This window comes from Notolepis coatsorum (assembly GCF_963971535.1).
Source record: "Notolepis coatsorum genome assembly, chromosome: 1".
Taxonomy (NCBI): domain Eukaryota; kingdom Metazoa; phylum Chordata; class Actinopteri; order Aulopiformes; family Paralepididae; genus Notolepis; species Notolepis coatsorum.
In genome coordinates, this window is record NC_140165.1 from 158744133 (window position 1) to 158764875 (window position 20743).

Genomic DNA, 20743 nt, shown 5'->3' on the forward strand with positions numbered 1-20743 from the left:
AAGGTCCGGCAATGTAGACCTTGTAGACTCCACTACAGACCAATTATCAGTGAATGTTCATGCATTTTTAAGAAGGGCTACTTCCACAAAAAAAACAAAGAACTCACCAAAACATCTCAGTAGCACCTTATCTAAATGTTCTATTTCATATATGGAGATTCATATTTATTTATGTATTGCATGCATTTCTACATTTTATTTCCTATTTTGTTTATTCATCCCAGTATCTTTCTTTCTTATGTGTGGAATTCTACAAGGCATTTACATTCACATTTACATTTAGTCATTTAGCTGACGCTTTTATCCAAAGCGACTTACAAGTTCTGTACGACAGGTCATCAGGAAGGATACAACTCTATCAGCTGAGTAACAATATTCATCAAAGTGTTGCGTGTTACAGTGTAGGTTAGTATATTAGGACAAGTGCATGACAGTAAGGTTAGTTAGGGTTAGATTTTTTATTTTTTTAATTTTATTTCAGATAATGGTTGAAGAAGTGCGTCTTTAGTCGACGGCGAAAGATTGGACGGGATTCGGCTGTCCTAACTGGGGTGGGTAGTTCATTCCACCATTGTGGGGCAAGGACTGAGAATAGGCATGTAGGTGGTGTATATGTGTGTTTGAGGATGATATCCTTCAAACAGGCAATAGTAGGCCTGCCACGATAACAAATTTTGCTGGGCGATTAATTGCCCCCGAAAATATCGCGATAAGCGATATTATTGCGACCGGTTAGAGAATTTTTTTTTGAGAAATTTATTTCCCAAAACTTTTATTTTGAAGCCCACCGCTCCGTCTTTTCCGGTGTTTTAGACTTTTATTTTGAAGCCCACCGACCGGACCGGAAGTATTGTTGTTATTATCCTAGCTTGCTGATGCTGCTGGTGGACTGGGGCCAGCTAACGTTAGCTTGCTGATGCTACTACTACTTCGACATGCTGCTAATGGGCTGGGGCCAGCTAACGTTAGCTTGCTGATGCTGCTGGTAGATCGACATGCTGCTAGTGGACTGGGGCCAGCTAACGTTAGCTTGCTGATGCTGCTGGTAGATCGACATGCTGCTAGTGGACTGGGGCCAGCTAACGTTAGCTTGCTGATGCTACTAGTAGATCGACATGAGCTAATGATAAAACAAATGTTGAGATTGTTGGTGAACAACTAACTTTAAGTTAGTTTTAACGTTAGCTACTAACGTTAAAACGCTAACGTTACACTACAAATAACGCTACTTGGTTAAAAGGAGCAACACTATTGAGAAATGTAGTTAAGCTATGTGGTGTTGCCCCACGGAGCTCCTGTGCTGTGCTCTCTGCTCTGTAGTAAAGCCAGCGGCCCGCCTCCCAACACGGACAGTGACTGACAATGGGCACTGGTTCCGCCTCATTAAAACAAACGCGCAAATAGCAATTAATCGCGCCCGTCAAAATCATTGCATTAATTTTAATTATCGCGGCAATTAATCGATTTATTGCTTATCGCGGCAGGCCTAGGCAATAGTGATGATATAATTTGGGCAGTGCTGAGCTGGGTTACTTTCCTCCAGTGTATTTGTCCCCCGGCCCCACCCAATGGCCCCATGCACACACACACACACCGAAGTAAAAAATAAAATAAAATAATAATTGAAAGAAAATATAGATTTTTTTTTTATGTTCGAAGCTTGTGCCATCGAACGAAGCTTCGAAGTATTTAAGACAGCCCTACTACTGTGTAATTACATATAAACGAGTAATCGCGATCACCGCGAAGCTTCAAAGTATTTAAGACAGCCCTACTACTGTGTAATTACATATAAACCAGTAATCGCGATCACCGATGGGATCATTGGAATTATTCTTTTTGGAGTACCTCCTGCTCCTGGCTAAGGTAAGGACCCCCTATGCAGGGCTGTACGCTAAGCTTTTTCACTAGGGGCACACTTAAAAAAAAATATTTTTTAGGGGCAAATAACAATTTTACCATTATTAAAAAAATATGTTCCTCCTGCCTCATTACTGTGGTCCTTTTATTTAACATTTAAGTGCGTTTGTTTTCAGGTTTGTATCTTTTATAATGAACCAACTGAGAAAGTGTGTAAATCACTAATAGAACAAAAACAACAAACTGTGTGTGTGCGCGCGCTTGTGTAGTGCTCCTTGAATGAGATCACCACAACACACACACACCATTGCATTAATCAGGAGGACAAGAAACTCTGCATACATTTGTTTCACAATGAAAAGTGCTTTAGAAATCAAATGAATTATTATTGTAAATAACCCCATGAAAGGTTTATTATTTGTATGGGTAATTACCTGCTTCATATTTGTGATGTTACTGGTTTCAGTGTGTGCCTAAAGTGATCAATGTGTTGGGCCGTTTATAGAGATCTATGCCAATTAATGTTTATGTATATCCGGGACTTTTTTTAATAAGAATTGAGAGGTATTTGTATATGTGACCTTTATTTTGAAAACCGTGTTGCGACGCAACCTTATTTACATTTGCGCTTTTGACAGTGAAATGTTCAGTCCAACTTAGCTGGAAGGAAAGACTAATCAAAAAGGTTTAATTGACCCGTATGACGCTCTTACGGTAGGACTACTCACCTAATGCATAGCTGAACCTGAACGTTAGAAGTGTCCGTGTCCCCGTCAATCAATCATCACATCATCACGTCAATCATCATCATCTTATCATCTCTCCACATCGGACGTGGTTGTCATAAGATGGACTGATATCCACTCCGTTGTTCTTGCAGAGCAAAATTTGCGTCTTAAATGTATTGAAATGAGGTGCTTCTTTGGCGATGCAATAGCCCATATTGAAAGGAAGAGAGGCCACATTCAGTTTCGTTTTGCTAGGAATTATGGGATTTGGTGTTGGATGTATAGACTACGCAGATAGGGACATGGTCTTTAATCGCACGATAGACTACAAGTACCAAGTATATAGCGTGACCCAGATTCACTCCACACGCAAATCATTTTTTTCACTCAGGCTATCAGTGATCGCAGTAAGTTCATTCATTGCCGACAGATTCTTTCATAGCACCACGACATTGTGTCGCACTGTACAGCCTTGGTTGTAGGCTAATGTTTTTTTTTTTTATTGGTCTTTTTCCCCCTCCATTTTCCTCCGATTTTCTCCCATCCCAATGTTAGTCGTATGCCAATTCCCAGTCCCTTCCTGATCGCTGCGCACTTACCCCCCACAGTCAGATCATCTGGGAGAGTGGAGGCTACCACGTGCTTCCTCCGACACACGTCCAGCCAATCACCGCTTCTTTTCACCTGGCAGCGCGGATTCTCATTGAGAGGGCGTAGCGTGTGGGAGGACCACACTATCCCCCTCACGTCCAATCCGCGCTTAGCTGGCGCCCCGACCGAACTGTAGGAGTCGCTGTTTACAACGACCCGGACCCACCCCGCCAGCTTCTCCCACCCTCTGATACAGCCAATTGTATCAGTGCAGACGGCCAGCCAAGCTGGTGACAACCCCGGAGCTGTGAGCTGGATTCGAACAGGCGAATCGAGCTCACAGCTCCGGGGCTGGTGACGAACGCAATCTCCGCTCGGCCACCTAACCGCCTCATAGGCTAATGTTTTTTAAAAAATGTATCCAATTTGTATGGATTAATTTAGGAGTGAAATGCGAATGAAGGGTTGAAATCACAAATCGCAACGTTGCTCCCAAATAATATTTCCAACTCGCAACGGCCAAATTAAGGGGCAATTTGCGACGAGATCATCGCAGTGTACAGCCCTGCTATGTCTATTTTACCGAACCTGAAACATGTTTCTGTAACGATCACAGTGGCTTACTTTACCGGACATAAACCAAGCGTTTTCTAACGATCGGATTTTCGGGGTAAGACTACCCCCCTTGATGATTTTGTGAAGGTACATATGTACATGTTATATACCTTTTTTGATTTGGGAGTATTTGGGGTTTCAGGGAATCAACCAGAACGATTCGGGCGTCCTATCTCGCAATCTATGGAAAAATACTGGATTATTCCGGACGATGTTTATTTTTTTTAAACTTTATCTTTTAGCGTTTATCGCTTTTCTGGTCAAGCATGACCGACAGAAACAGGTTGAAACGGGATGTAGAGCAGGGGAAGACATTCTGATAAATGACGGCGGGTCCGGGAATCGAACTCGTGTCCACCAGATCCGTGACGAGCACGGTTTTCCCCGACGCAGAAATAGCGCCGAGATATGCGGTGAGCTACTGGAGCTCCCCTCCGGACGATGTTTAACGTGTAATAAACTACAGTGTATAGAAACAAACTCTTTTTTACATGTTGGACTAGAAATAGTGTCTGTCAAATGAGCCATACTATTGTCTCTATAGCTATAATATAGAATATACAATAAGCTCTGCAAAGATCATGAAATATCGAGAAAATGGTCATGAAAAGCTGGCGCTAGACAGTGAAGGATGGGGGAAGCTTATGGCGCTCAATGTGTTAATGGCTGCTCGTCCAACCCTATGAATTTTATGACTTTTCTTGTGATCGCCTTAGCCTTCTGACTATCATGGTTATACACATGGGTGCTCTCTAAAGTGGTTTGCGTTAGTGGCGTTTTGGTTCTTTCTCTGCCTTTTTCTTTTTACTTTCCGCGGTAAGCTTAAGTGTAGTTGAGACGATGACGGACTACTCTCTCACATTGAGCGAGCCCCGCTACTCTCTCCCAGCTCGCTGAAAGAGACAACCAGCATGCCGTGAAGACCCGCCTACTCTGCCTCTGATTCGCAGACTGTGGGTGGGGGAATGTGATTGGACCAAAGCAGAGTATACGGACACACACACAGTGGAGCAGTCGGCCATGCAAAGACGCTGCTTGCATTAGAGAGAGTGGATCATTTTGACTCGTTGTGGCGATGTCTCTCAGATAATACAGATAATACATATGAAAAGTATAATTTTCTCAGAGTCCAGAGACTGTTGTGGTTCGGTCCGGATCTGGACCGGAGTCCGGACTTTGAGAATGCCTGTGTTAGACCTACAGTATAATACTGCCAGCTGCTATAACAAAACGATCGCTAGCCTATCGGCAGTGTATCCGCCGATATGGCTCATAGACGATCGGTGATCGGTATCGGTGACAAAAAGCATGATCGGGGCATCCCTATCCCTATCCAGAACCATTCATCCAATCACATGGTCTAATTTCGGTTCGGCGGGTATATTGCTGAGGATCCAAGGGAGTGCCGTGTTGAATTTGGTGCCATTTGGCCAGATGGTGGCACTATAACGAAAAACATTATGCATATCTTGTGAACCGGTCATCTGATCAATGACCTTGGCAAGTGTTTTGCTGAGGACCCAAGCATAGCTATCAACATTGGGATTTGAAAAAACTGGATATTTCACCCGCCCCCTTCCTCCCGGCCCCGCCCCCTCCCAAAGTCTCCTCCCCCTCATATGTATATTATATTGTCTGCACTGCGCAGCCGTGGAATCGCGAGGCCATAGATTTAGAATAGATAGAAAGGGCACATTGTGGTGTATCATAATTAATTTGTTGAATACAATAGTATTTTTATAACGTTGACACAAATTAAAGAATATTTACACTAAGTTCTCTTTTACCTCTTATTTAATTCATTCATTAATTTAATTGTAGGCACTGTTTATATTGTACATAGTCCTGTGTGTTGTATATTGTGTCCTATGTTACTTTTGTGTTTATTGTCTCTTTCTATATACACACCGTGGGAAGGGGGGCACGTAATTGAATTTTATACTGGCACATGGGTCTAATACAGCAATGGATTATGGGTAAATGCAATGTTAAAGCAGTGCCAATGTAATACTGACTTTACATTAAACGAATGACAATAAAATAGTATGAAGTAGGGTATTATTTGGACTAAAGAATGGTGTTGTCCAGATATGTGACTCTACAATTACCAAAGGAGAAAGGAGGGATGGCAGTACCCAGTTTAGAAAGCTATTACTATGCAGCACAGATTAGAACAGTAGCATGCTGGTGCAATGTGAACTATGAGGCCAAATGGAAAGATATAGAAACCAAAAGAGAGGGATTCAAAGTGCAGACACTGATAGGAGATAGGGAGCTGTTCAGAAGACAGGAACAACTACTAGATCCAATTACCAGATTCACTATAAACATATGGAACACAATAGTAAAGAAATACAAGCTAGAAAAAGAATCTAAGATACTGAGATGGATAGCACACGACAACAAATTCAGACCAGGGATAGAAGATCATGGGTTCAAGAGATGGGAACGGGGGGGTATAACAGCAATGTGTACAATGACAGAAGGAGGGGAGATGCAGACTCTACAAGACTTGAAATAAAGATACGGACTAGAGAATAGGGACCACTTTAGATATTTACAGATTAGGGACTACTATAACAAAGAAATAAAGCAAGATAGAGACAAAGAACAGAATGGGGTAATTAAGATAATGGTAAAGTCATACGAAGGACGGAAGGGGAGGGTGATATCAGCACTATATCAGGCAATAATGGACAGTAAGGGAAATACAACATTGTATGTGAAAGAAAAGTGGGAAAGAGAGTTGGAAATAGAGATAACAGAGGAGGAATGGTATGACACATGTAAGACACAACAAACAACCACAGGATCAAGGATATGGAGGGAGTTTGGGTGGAAAAATATAATTAGATACTTTATAACACCAGAAATACAGGGCAATTACACACCAGCAAAGAAAACATGTTGGAGGGAGTGTGGACAGGAAGGGGCGAACCATACACACATATTCTGGGGATGTCAGAAGATAAGGCACTACTGGGAAGAGATAGGAGGGATAATAAATGAAATAATAGGATACGAAATACCCCAGGGAGGCCAAGTGTTGTATTTGGGGAATCTGTCACAGGAAGGAATCCAAGGGGAAGACAAATATTTGATTAAGATATTGATAGTGGCAGCCAAGAAAGCTTTAACTAAACTGTGGTACAAGGTAGAAGTGCCGACAAAGGATCAATGGATAGAGTTGGTAGAGGGGATACAGGAAATGGAGAGAATCACACATCTGCTGAGGCTGCAAGAAGAAAAGTTTGAATGGAAATGGGGAAAATGGGAAGAATACAGGAGGGGAAGTAATGACATCACAGAGGTTTGAAAAGGATACAAGGAAATGAATAAAAATGTAAATAAATAATGCAAATGTAGAAGGGACCGAAGGACCCATGTCACACTTTTTCTTTACCCATTTTTTTCTATTTGTTTTAATTTATGTACTGTGTATTGTCTATGAATGTTGTCTATGTATGTTGTTGAAAAAATGAAAATAAAAATTTAAGTTTAAAAAAAAAAGAATGGTGTTGTCTCCGCCTACTCGCATGTTGAGGGAGAGTACCATACATTATACACTGAGAAACCACGGCCGAGAGTGAGCTCTCTGGGAACAACCCCACATTGCCGGTGTTGCTTCTCTGCCGTTTGTAGGTAGGTAGTTCTAGAATGTAATACATTTTGCACTAAACCACTCCTTTAGCTAGTCGCTGTTCTTCTTCTTCGGGTCGCAACCGTCTTCCGGGTAGACTTCCTGTGCTAACCTTCTAATCTACACTGCTGCCACCTGTCGTCACAGAGGGGAATTGTAGCCATTTTGTAAAGATGTAAAAAAAAACGGGAAAAATACAGGAAAATATTTTAACGGGATGACGGCGGGAACGCGCTGGGCGATAAAACGATAACTATCGCGATAAATTATTTCCTCGAAATAAACATGAAACTTGGTCGCAAAGTTTCGATATATCGATTTTCCAAGCTTGGATATGAGCACACACACTAACGACCAATCAGTGAAGGAGATGGCCGATAGCGGAAGGAGACCCGCGCTGCACCTCTGGGTAGAGAGGTAGCACTCAAGTAGTAAACAAGGCTGGCTAGGATAATTAGCTTGCACGGTGCTATTTGATAGTTTACGTGCCGAGTAGGTGTGTGGCGTGAATTCTGAGGGCACGGTTATAGTAGTCTGGGGTATACGGTGGACGTCGTTGCAATGTATTGGGGCGGAACAGAGTATTGTAGGGTTATATTGAGTGCGTTGGAAACAAGGCTGGCTAGGATAATTAGCTTGCACGGCGCTATTTTATAGTTTACGTGCCGAGTGCAGTGTAGAGTGTGAAGTCGATCGGATGAGCGGTTCTCAAGAATGCTGCAAGTATCCACAAACGCTGCAAGCAGCACTTCTGGGGGCTGAATGGGCACATGTTCCTGTCAAATATTATCTGTGTTTATTAAGCTTATTGTAATAACATTATACCCAACAATACTTAAAGGTCCCCTGTCTTATAAATCGCCTTTTCCAGTGTTTATCATTGTTTTCTAGCAATGGGGGTTTGTATCAATGGGGTCTGTGTCTCTAATTCTCATTTTGGCTCATCAGTCTAGTCTCGAGTTCACGAGATCCTCCCTCACTCAACTAAGCCTTTCTGATTTGATTGTTTTGCTGACGTGAGTAAGACACTGGTTGTAGTCACCGCTGGAGCTTCTCCACTCGCATATCACTGTAAAAATATCGTTGCGCATGCGCCCGTATTCCGATCCGTGCAATAATATTCACAGGGGTATATATTGTAATTTGAAACAAGTTACCAATGCATTGTCCTGTGGGATTATGCCCCCCGCGGCGAAATTAATTAGTATCCCCCTCAATCTCTATATCTCTGTCTGCTAGTGCAGACTGTGGGTCAGGGTTAGAAAAAAAAAAAAAATCAAGGGCTTTTTTTGCCCCCCCTTAATTGATTTTCGGGTTTTTTTTTTCTTTTTTCGGGGGCACAACATTTTTATAATGAAAATTAACATAAAGATTATAAAACATTGTTGAGACTTTTTTTTACAGTCTTCGTCCCTATGTTTGATAACGTAATGTTAATGTCTCCATATATAGGGCTCTACACTAACCTTTTTCCCAAGGAGCACATGTGCTCCTAAATAAAATGTTAATAAATAAAATCTAAATACAAATTTAGGAGCACACAAAGAAATGTATGAGCACAGTGCCAATTGTTCAAGTAACACACACACACACACACGATGTGTGACATGGCTTGGTTTCATGTTTTGAGGTACCTTCAATTATCTGTAAATAATACATACATACTCTATCTAAATAGATTAAATATGATTGTCCCTGAGGGCAAGTTGTGTTGTTGTCTTGATATATCTACAAATAGCAGACTAATAGCCGGTTGCCTCTGGATCAATGAATGTCTAATATTGAATAATATTATTAGCTATTTTATTTTTAACATCCCTAATTCCAACAGTCAAGAGGCTTGTTTCAAATTGATTAGAGCCATATGGAATCCGCGATCACGGAATTGCGGACGGAATCGCGGAATTGAGCAATAAAAATGGAATCAACTATATAATTTCTTTTTTATTTATTTTTTTTATTTTTTTTTTATGTTGTGGGACTTGTACAGCCTTTGTTCAACTTTGTCAGTGCTGTAAAGTTTAAACCTTTTTAAATCTTAGACAAACAAAACACTTTGCTTTCATGAAATATTGTAAGCCGTCATTTGAGGTTTTATAAAAGCAGCACAATGAACACAAATCTGTCAGTGCCGAGTCCGACCTCATCTTAAATAACAAACAGCATTGCTTGTTGTAATTAACAAAGAGATGCAGAGTTGATTTTGCAAAAATATATACTTTTTTTTTTATTTTATTTTTTTTTAATCGAATTTTATTTTCATATTCGAATCCCATACCCACGAACGAAGCTTCGAAGTATTTAAGACAGCCCTATTAAATGGACTGTTCTATCTTATTAAATTGTGGACATTTATTCATTCCCACTTATTAGACACTATTTCTGATGGTAAAATGAGCATACAAAGAAAAATACAGAATTCTGAAATATTAAAACGGAATTTGGAAAAAAATAAAATGGAATTTGGAAAAAAATAAAACGGATTTCATATGGCTCTAAAATTGATACATGAAAAACCCCACACGCAACAACATCCACCTCAAACACAACAAAAGAACAGAGCTTCTCAGTGAACTTATGGACTCTATGGACTGTAGGGCTGACCTTCGAAGCTTTTTTTGGCAATCGAAGCTTCGGGGCCGAGCTTCGATTTTAATTCGAAGCTTCGGAAGAAAAAAAATAAAAAATAAAAAAGATTTTTTTTTAATTTTTTTTAATTTTTTCTTTTTTATCTTATGTTGTGGGACTTGTACAGCACTTTCGTAAACGTTGTTGTTTTTAAATGTGCTCTATAAATAAAGTGGGTTGGATTAATTAATTAAGTAGCCCCTTTCGTGACTGACGCATCCAACAAGGTTTCACTCGGCTGTGTGATTTAATTCAAGGTGGATCGCTGTTGTCGTTTGAACAACTTCAGATTTCATGGGAACTACCAATCCCCCAAATCAAGAGTGTTTAAGATGAATGAAGTAAGATTTTGATTATTTGAAATATGGCCTGTGTAGACTAAACTATGCACATAATTATGTCAGTCTACAAGGTCCGGATTCTACATGGTCCGGCAATGTAGACCTTGTAGACTCCACTACAGACCAATTATCAGTGAATGTTCATGCATTTTTAAGAAGGGCAACTTCCACAAAAAAACAAAGAACTCACCAAAACATCTCAGTAGCACCTTATCTAAATGTTATATTTCATATATGGAGATTCATATTTATTTATGTATTGCATGCATTTCTACATTTTATTTCCTATTTTGTTTATTCATCCCAGTATCTTTCTTTCTTATGTGTGGAATTCTACAAGGTGCGCGCACACACACACACCTACACACACACACACACACACACTTACATTTAGTCATTTAGCTGACGCTTTTATCCAAAGCGACTTACAAGTTCTGTACGACAAGACAGCAAGAAGGGTACAACTCTATCAGCTGAGTAACAATGTTCATCAAAGTGTTGCGTGTTACAGTGTAGGTTAGTTTATTAGGACAAGTGCATGACAGTAAGGTTAGTCACGGTTAGATTTTTTTTTCTTTTTTTTTATCATTTCAGATAATGGTTGAAGAAGTGAGTCTTTAGTCGACGGCGAAAGATTGGACGGGATTCGGCTGTCCTAACTGGGATGGGTAGTTCACACACACACACACACACACACACACACACACACACACACACACACACACACACACACACACACACACACACACACACACACTAAACTTCGATTTTTTTTTTAATGTTCGAAGCTTGTGCCATCGAATCGAACGTTCGAAGCTTCGAAGCATTTAAGACAGCCCTAATGGACTGTCAGCTGAACTCGCACCAATGCATAGGGAAATAGTCAGACATCCCAGATTTATTTCATAATACAAGTTTTGAATGGACGTTTGGATTAAAATCATCAGGAAGACAGCACTGGAACGTTTGTGAGTATAGGCTCTGGCCAGATCTATCAATGAAATACGTTGCGCGCTCAGCGCTGTGGAATGAAGGAAATGCGCATCGGGATCGGATTTGGATGTTGTTCTTTGAAGTTGTGTTACAAATGGAACGGTCTTTCCCCGCCGAACACAAGTTACTTAACGTTACACAGGTCGCGCTATGCAGATGCTTAGCTTGCTAACGTTAAGATAGCAGTGTAACTTTATGTTACACTATGCATGCTTGATGAAAGCAGAGCAGAGCTCTCTGTCTGCGTTGCACCTCTCAAGTACCCTGTAATTAAAAAATAATAATAAAATAAACTTTACAGATGTGTTCCATAGACTCACAGGAATTGTGTAAAGTTGCCCAAATAGTGAAAGGAATAGCAAGACATGTCCCCTTTAATATCTATTGTCAATCAAAAAAGTCAGTTACTATTTGAAATAATTAACTCAGTCTGCACTGTTTGGGTCCATGTTAGCAGTTTAGTTAGAAAATATATATATGTTTTATATAATTTCAATTTAACAGTAATTCAATTTCAAACCCCCCAGTTGCTGAAGGGCTCTGGGGCTGCATAACTTCTTTTTTTGTATAAGAAAGTTGCATTGTTCATTTCAATACCTGTACACAACATGTGCATTCAGTTAAGTTGGAATATGACTGTAATACACACAGTTCAGTTTGTCAGGTACATGCAACACAGAATACAGTGTTGACATCTGTCTGCTTGAGAAAATCCCATTTCCTGCAATAAAAATTATTGAAGTGAGATGAACAGACTGAAAACTTTATTTTATTAGATGAAACATGTTGACAAAGTTTTACTTTGCAGTTGAAAAAAGGTAATAAAGTGCAATATATCGTGATCATTAATATAGAAATACTCAGCATATCGCAATATATTGTGAATCGCAATACTATCGTATCGTGACTTAAGTATTGTGATAATATCATATCGTGAGGTCTGGTGATTCCCACCCCGGAACATAATAGATTATTATAGTCTACTAACGTTGATGTGTGACTTTACGCACATAGCGCACATTTACGCATATAACGTTAGACAATTTGCGCAAAATTGCTGCTGTGAAAAATGGTTAGTAAAAGTTAGACGTACGTAGTACCTACTTACTGGTCACAGGAGTCTTCAATAATGTTTGGATGCTAATCCATTTTGTGAATCCATTTGTTGAAACAACATCTTTGTTGGTAGACGGCTCCTGGTATCTTTAGCAAGCTAAGCATGCATAGCGCGACCTGTGTAACGCTAATTAACTTGTGTTCCGCTGGGAAAGACTGTTCATCACTGCATATAACTTGATTTAATCCAAACGTCCATTCAGAAACGCTGTATTTTGAAATAAGACATTCACCGATATCTGTGAATATTCCTATGCCTTGGTCTGTGTTCAGCTGACACTGTTGACATGCCCACTACTAGCTAGTGCTCCGGTCATGCATCCACTCAACTCATAGAAAATACAGCATCAGGCTATTCTAAAAGTATTGATACTAATAAAATGAAGTATTGAACTATTTTTAACAGCAGTGGGTATCCCCAGGGCTCGGTTTTAGGACCCCTTCTCTTCTCCCTCTACACTAAATCACTGGGTAACATTATCACGTCTCATGGCTTCTCCTACCATTGTTATGCTGACGATACTCAACTCTTCCTCTCCTTCCCTCCCTCGGATATCCACGTCTGAGCGGATCTCGGCCTGTTTGTCCGACATCTCCGCCTGGATGACGACCAACCACCTCAAACTGAACCTAAGCAAAACAGAATTGCTCCACCTGCCGGCCAAATCCTCCCCCCTAACCGACCTTTCAATCACAGTCGAGAATGCCAAGAACCTTGGTGTTGTCCTCGACGACCAGTTGAACTTCTCTGCTCACATCGCAGCGACGACCAGAACCTGCCGATTCCTCCTGAGCAACGTCAGAAGGATCCGCCCCTTCCTGACAAAAGAAGCCACCCAACTCCTCGTCCAATCAACAGTCATCTCCCGCCTCGACTACTGCAATGTAGGGCTGTCTTAAATACTTCGAAGCTTCGAAGCTTCGTTCGATGGCACAAGCTTCGAACCTTAAAAAAAAATCGAAGTAAAAAAAAAAAAGGATAAATTTTTTTTCAATTTTTTTTTTAATTTTTTTTTTTACTTCGATTTGTGTGTGTGTGTGTGTGTGTGTGTGTGAGAACTACCCATCCCAGTTAGGACAGCCGAATCCCGCCCAATCTTTCGCCGTCGACTAAAGACTCACTTCTTCAACCATTATCTGAAATGATTAAAAAAATTAAAATAAAAATCTAACCGTGACTAACCTTACTGTCATGCACTTTTCCTAATAAACTAACCTACACTGTAACACGCAACACTTTGATAAACATTGTTACTCAGCTGATAGAGTTGTACCCTTCTTGCTGTCTTGTCGTACAGAACTTGTAAGTCGCTTTGGATAAAAGCGTCAGCTAAATGACTAAATGTAAGTGTGTGTGTGTGTGTGTGTGTGCGTGCGTGTGTGCGCGCGCGTGCGTGCGTGTGTGTGCGCGCGCGCGCATGGGCCATTGGGTGGGGCCGGGGGACAAATACACTGGAGGAAAGTAACCCAGCTCAGCACTGCCCAAATTATATCATCACTATTGCCTGTTTGAAGGATATCATCCTCAAATACATATACACCTACATGCCTTGTAGAATTCCACACATAAGAAAGAAAGATACTGGGATGAATAAACAAAATAGGAAATAAAATTTAGATAAGGTGCTACTGAGTAGGGGTGGGAATCACCAGTTTCATCATGATACGATACGATATCGATTCTTTGGACAACGATACGATATTTGCCGATATCACAAAGTCTCTCACGATACAATACGATACGATTAGATTCAGGTGCCTGCGATCGATATGAGATGATATCATATGCCCATTTAACACAATCAGTAACATTTAGATCAACTAAAAAAAGGTAATGAAAATATCATTTGACATTTGTATTTTTGAGCTCTTCCAGACATTTAAAGGAAAATCAATCTATTGTTTTTAATACAAATAGACCTCCTGTTCACTGTAAAGTGCCACGTTTTTATATATTGAGCTTTAAACTTTAAGCTACATTTTTTGGAACTCAAAACTCACAACCTCCCTCTCCCAAACCGTTCCTACAACAATTTGTTGATGTTGCATGATCATGTATAGGCCTACATTTATTATGTATTATATTGTTTATGTTTAAATAACATTTAAACATCAAACTCCTCTGACCTCATCTGGTCTTTCCAAAGACGCGCGCACACACACACACAGAAAGGGAGAATGCTATGCTGTAACGTCTACACACACGGAGCTACTGCTGTTGTTCTTGGGCGGATACGAGACTCGCCACAGGATTTTCAAAATAAGAGTATCGATATGAATCGATCTTATTACATCGCATCGATCCGATTCGATTGTTGATAATTACATCGATGTATCGATCTGGATCGATGTATCGTCCCACCCCTACTACTGAGATGTTTTGGTGAGTTCTTTGTTTTTTTGTGGAAGTTGCCCTTCTTAAAAATGCATGAACATTCACTGATAATTGGTCTGTAGTGGAGTCTACAAGGTCTACATTGCCGGACCATGTAGAATCCGGACCTTGTAGACTGACATAATTCTGTGCATAGTTTAGTCTACACAGGCCATATTTCAAATAATCAAAATCTTACTTCATTCATCTTAAACATTCTTGATTTGGGGGATTGGTAGTTCCCATGAAATCTGAAGTTCAAACGACAACAGCGATCCACCTTGAATTAAATCACACAGCCGAGTGAAACCTTGTTGGCTCAGTCACGAAAGGGGCTACTTAATTAATTAATCCAACCCACTTTATTTATAGAGCACATTTAAAAACAACAGTCTATGAAAGTGCTGTACAAGTCCCACAACATAAGATACATTTTTTTTTTTTTTTTGAAGCTTCGAATTAAAATCGAAGCTCGGCCCCGAAGCTTCGATTGCCAAAAAAAGCTTCGAAGGTCAGCCCTACTGCAATGCACTGCTCGCTGGCCTCCCGGCCACTGCCACTAAGCCTCTTCAACTCATTCAGAACGCAGCGGCCCGCCTGATCTCAAACCTACCGAAGTCGGCCCATGTCACCCCACTTCTTAGGGACCTGCACTGGCTCCCCATTGCTGCACGAATCCGCTTCAAGGCCCTCGACCTAGCATACCGTGCGGCAAAGGGAACCGCTCCCGACTACCTCCGGTCAATGGTCTAACTACACACCCTCAAGACCCCTACGCTCTGCATCTTCTGGCCGCCTCAGACCTACTCCTATCCAAGCTCCGGGAGGGTCATCAAAGAGAAGTCGCCTATTCTCAGTCCTTGCCCCACAATGGTGGAATGAACTACCCACCCCAGTTAGGACAGCCGAATCACGTCCAATCTTTCGCCGTCGACTAAAGACGCACTTCTTCAACCATTATCTGAAAAAAAAAAAAAAAAAATTATAAAAAAAAAAAAAAAATCTAACCCTAACTAACCGTACTGTCATGCACTTCTGGGCCCAAGATTCGATTAGAATTTGAAGCTTTGAGGGAAAGAAAGAAGAAAAAATATTCCTAATTATTTTATTTATTATCTTATGTTGTGGGACTTGTACAGCACTTTGGTCAACTTTGTTGTTTTTAAATGTGCTCTATAAATGAAGTGGATTGGATTAATTAATTAAATTAATGAGTCAGGAGCTGCACTGCCTGGGCGGCTGCTCTCCGTTACACAGCCAACAACATTACATTACATAATTATGTTGCAACCTTCGTCTATAAAGCAATCAAATATATAAACATTTATATGTAGTTAATGGAGACAAAGGCAGAATTTGACTTAATTTTTTATTAAGACATGTTTTTATATGGGTCGGGACACTGAAAAATACTATAGAGAATTGTCAGTGCTGTAAACCTTTTTAAATCTTAGACAAACAAAACACTTTGCTTTTATGAAATATTGTAAGCCGTCATTTGAGGCTTTATAAAAGCAGCACAATGAACACAAATCTGTCAATGCCGAGTCCGACCTCATCTTAAATAACAAACGTCATTGCTTGTTGTAGTTAACAAAGAGAGGCAGAGTTAATGAGGCGTATGACGTTCGTTGCATTGGAGGCGCACGATTTTGCACAGATTCTTTTTTTTAAATATATTCGAATTTGATTTTTCCGTTCGAATCCCGTGCCCATCGAACGAAGCTTCGAAGTATTTAAGACGGCCCTAGTTGACCACTATGAGCTGCCTAGTACAACCACAGTCTGACAACGTTGGCCACTGAGCAACTCCACTGGAGCAGTTGGGGATTAAATGCCTTGCTCAAGGTCACTTCAGCGGTTGGTACTGAGGGACATGACCGAGTTATTCATTCACTTCCCCGCCTAGATTTTTCCTGCTGGTCCGGGGGATTGAACCGGTGACCTTCCCATCACAAACCGCCACCTTTAGGCCACCGCTGCCCCTGTTATGATCAGGGATGGGAATTGATAGGATTTTATCGATACGATTCCATTATCGATTCTGCTTATCGATTCGATTCTTTATCGATTCTCTTATCGATACCTGATCAATTTATAATTTAAATAAATAAATTGGAAATGCAACAGAACTAAGCTGGTTAGAATAACAACATGCAACTTGACATTTCTGATTGTCATTTATTGTTGAGCCCCCATGTCAGGGGCGACAGTGGCTCGGGAGGTAGAGCGGTCGTCTGGCAATCCGGAGGTTCCCGGTTCGATTCCCGCTCCTCCCGGGCAGCGTGTCGATGTGTCCTTGAGCAAGACACTTAACCCCTAACTGCTCCCGATGAGCAGGTTGGCACCTTGCATGGTTGCCTGCGCCGTCGTTGTGTGAATGTGTGAGTGATTGGGTAAAATGTAAGGAACAAATTGTAAAGCGCTTTGGATAAAAGCGCTATATAAAAAAGCAGCCATTTACCATGTCAGAAAAATACAAAAACTGTAAAAAATAAAACATTAACTATAGCCTACACTTAAATAAAATAATGTATTTGAGATTCTCTTAAAATGTATTTATTTTTTTATTCTTAAACTAATTTAATCTATTGAATAACAGTCGTTATTCCTCTGACTTCTGTCTCACACACACACACACACACACACACACACACACACACACACACACAGAGCTCCCTCCCCGGGCCCCTGTCCTGTAGGTATTGGCTTGTGTTGCTACACGGACACATTTGTATGTTGCACCATGGTACTTCCTGTCTGACGGACTTAGTAAATAAACAATCCGGCTCTTATTATATGTGAACTAAAGAGTACAATGTTTACAGAACAGTCCCCACCCGCTGTTTTATTGTATTTGTACCTGTACTATCCGCTGTCAGCTGTTTATCTCTCTTTGTGAGCTTGATTAAATAGCGTTAGCTCACGTTAGCTAGCGATAGCTCCGCGGCTAATTTTAGCTCACCCTAAACTAAATCAATGAAAGCATTCAAGTAGTTTTCACTGCACATAGAAGTAGCCAAACAGCGGGAGCATTTCGGGAGCATATGACCAAAAGCCAGGCAATTTCGAGCCCTTAAGGAATCAAATAGAGTCTGCCATGGCTACATGCTAACGCGCGCAACTGTAGGAAAAACCTGGCAGCGTTAAGGGAATCGAAAGTCACAGGAGCCACACGGTTCCAGGCATCGGCCAATTAGGAACCGGTTCCCAACGGGAACCGGTTTTCGATTCCCATCCCTAGTTATGATCAATAAACGGTACTGAAAAAATCTCTCTCTTGCTCTCTCCCTTTCTCTTCTTCCTTCTCTCTCTCTTTCTGCCTCCCTCTCTGATTCCTCAGGTGGTTTTGCCTTTGTGTATGAGGCCCAGGACATTGGCAGTGGTAAAGACTATGCCCTGAAGGTAAGCAGCATAACATCTCACCACCCTCACCTAGGGCTGGGCGATATGGCCTAAAATAAAATCTCAGATTTTTTCACACCACATCCGATTTACGATTTTAATCGATTTCTTTCTCTTAAAAACTATCATTCAAATAAGCTTTGTTTTTATTTGACACAAAAATGATCAAACCAAGATGAATTTCCCTATTGGGATTGAAGTGCAAACCTAACTTTCACCAATCTTCACAAAAAATAAAAATATATATATCCACGCCCCTTCCGGGAAGTGCATCTGGCCTTGCCGTCCATTAACCCCATGTAAACGCTCACCTTGTTTGTAGAGCTAAACCTAGTTTTCCTAGTAATTTCAGGAAAAAGACGCGAAAATAGCGTTTTAGTGGAATCCACTTATCACGTTGTCATTTTTCGCCTGATTATCGAATCTTCCTGAAATCAATGCTAGATTATCATTATTATGTTAAATGCATTAAATACCTTGGTCTATGGCTTGATTCAGAACTCATATAAATATCACATTGATAATATTGTTAGAAAAGTCAACTTTAGTGCTGGTGTTCTCTACCGCAACAGAAAATGTTTCACACTCCCTGTCAGAAAGAAACTGGTTCAGCAACTAATTGTACCCATCATGGATTACGCTGACGTAGTTTACCAAACTGCATCTAAAACCAACCTTCTTCCACTAAACACACTATTCAACCGTCTATGCAGATTTGCTCTTGGCTGCCCATATTTGACACGCCACTGCACCATGTATGAAAATCTTAATTTGCCAGCTCCCACAGTAAGACGACAGCAGCACTGGTTACAGTTCATTTTTAAATGTATTCACTTCAATTATCCGCAATATCTCAAACATTATATGGACCCTTTCACCTCTATACATCAACTGAGACACTGCACAGCTATTTTTTAAAGTTCCAACAAATGTTACTACCTCAGTTGGCAAAAAAGCATTAATGTTCAAAGGTCCATCTGACTGGAATAATCTCCCAGTTCATATTCGAGCTATAACATCCTCACAACTGTTTAAAACTGTGCTGTCCTCTCACCTTGAGATTACTTGTTCATGTTTCCACCAATAATAGTATAACAGATCTTTGAAGCAATCACTTGAATATGTGCTCTGTGTTTTGTTGTTTGGTTGTCTTATGTTCCTCTTGTTTGATGTTGTTTGAACCTGTTTATTATTAATTGTATCTTGTTTTGTGTTTGGTTTTTGTTTGCTTCTTTTGTTTTGTTATGTTTAATACATAATAATTTATGTATTCTGTAAGCTGTGGACCCCCTTGAAAACGAGATGGTTTATCTCAAGGGGTAATTCCAAATAAAGAATTTCAATATGTCTCGTGCACCCATGAAATGGGCCCTGGAGCGTGGTGCTCCCCCCCCCCCCCCTCCTGCACTCCGGCAATAGCGAATAAAATAAATACAGTGAGAAAAAACGTAGATCTACGTTTCTGGCACTCAACCGTCGGGCGACAGAAACGTAGTTCTACGTTAACATCACCCAAAGGGTTAATAAAGTGCAAATCTAACTTTCACCAAACATCACTTTTTGTAAAATAAAAGGTGACAACAAAAATGTATCACCAACGATTAATCACCCAGCCCTACCCTCACCGTGTTAAAGTATACACTCCTGCCGGGTGTACTGCTGTCACCTGACCTTGTTAACGTATACACTCCTGGGTGTACTGCTGTCACCTTGTTAACGTATACACCCCTGGGTGTACTGCTGTCACCTTTAGGATTATACACCCCTGGGTGTACTGCTGTCACCTTTAGGATTATACACCCCTGGGTGTACTGCTGTCACCTTTAGGATTATACACCCCTGGGTGTACTGCTGTCACCTTTAGGATTATACACTCCTTGAGTCCTTGGTGTACTGCTGTCACCTTTAGGATTATACACTCCTGGGTGTACTGCTGTCACCTTTAGGATTATACACTCCTGGGTGTACTGCTGTCACCTTTAGGATTATACACTCCTTGAGTCCTTGGTGTACTGCTGTCACCTTTAGGATTATACACTCCTGGGTGTACTGCTGTCACCTTTAGGATTATACACTCCTGGGTGTACTGCTGTCACCTTTAGGATTATACACCCCTGGGTGTACTGCTGTCACCTTTAGGATTATACACTCCTTGAGTCCTTGGTGTACTGCTGTCACCTTTAGGATTATACACTCCTGGGTGTACTGCGGTCACCTTTAGGATTATACACTCCTGGGTGTACTGCTGTCACCTTTAGGATTATACACTCCTGGGTGTACTGCTGTCACCTTTAGGATTATACACTCCTGGGTGTACTGCTGTCACCTTTAGGATTATACACTCCTGGGTGTACTGCTGTCACCATTAGTATTATACACTCCTGGGTGTACTGCTGTCACCTTTAGGATTATACACCCCTGGGTGTACTGCTGTCACCTTTAGGATTATACA

General features: G+C 40.8%; 1 protein-coding gene across 3 annotated transcripts in view; it reads left to right on the top strand.

The window, feature by feature from the left end:
• Positions 1-20743, top strand: part of gak (cyclin G associated kinase) — a 180278-nt gene that overhangs the window by 32539 nt on the left and 126996 nt on the right. For all 3 annotated transcript variants that reach the window (XM_084329893.1, XM_084329894.1, XM_084329895.1), the window contains one exon: positions 18230-18291. In XM_084329893.1, the coding sequence (XP_084186019.1) occupies positions 18230-18291 (62 nt within the window). Of the gene's footprint in view, positions 1-18229; positions 18292-20743 lie in introns of those variants that run through there.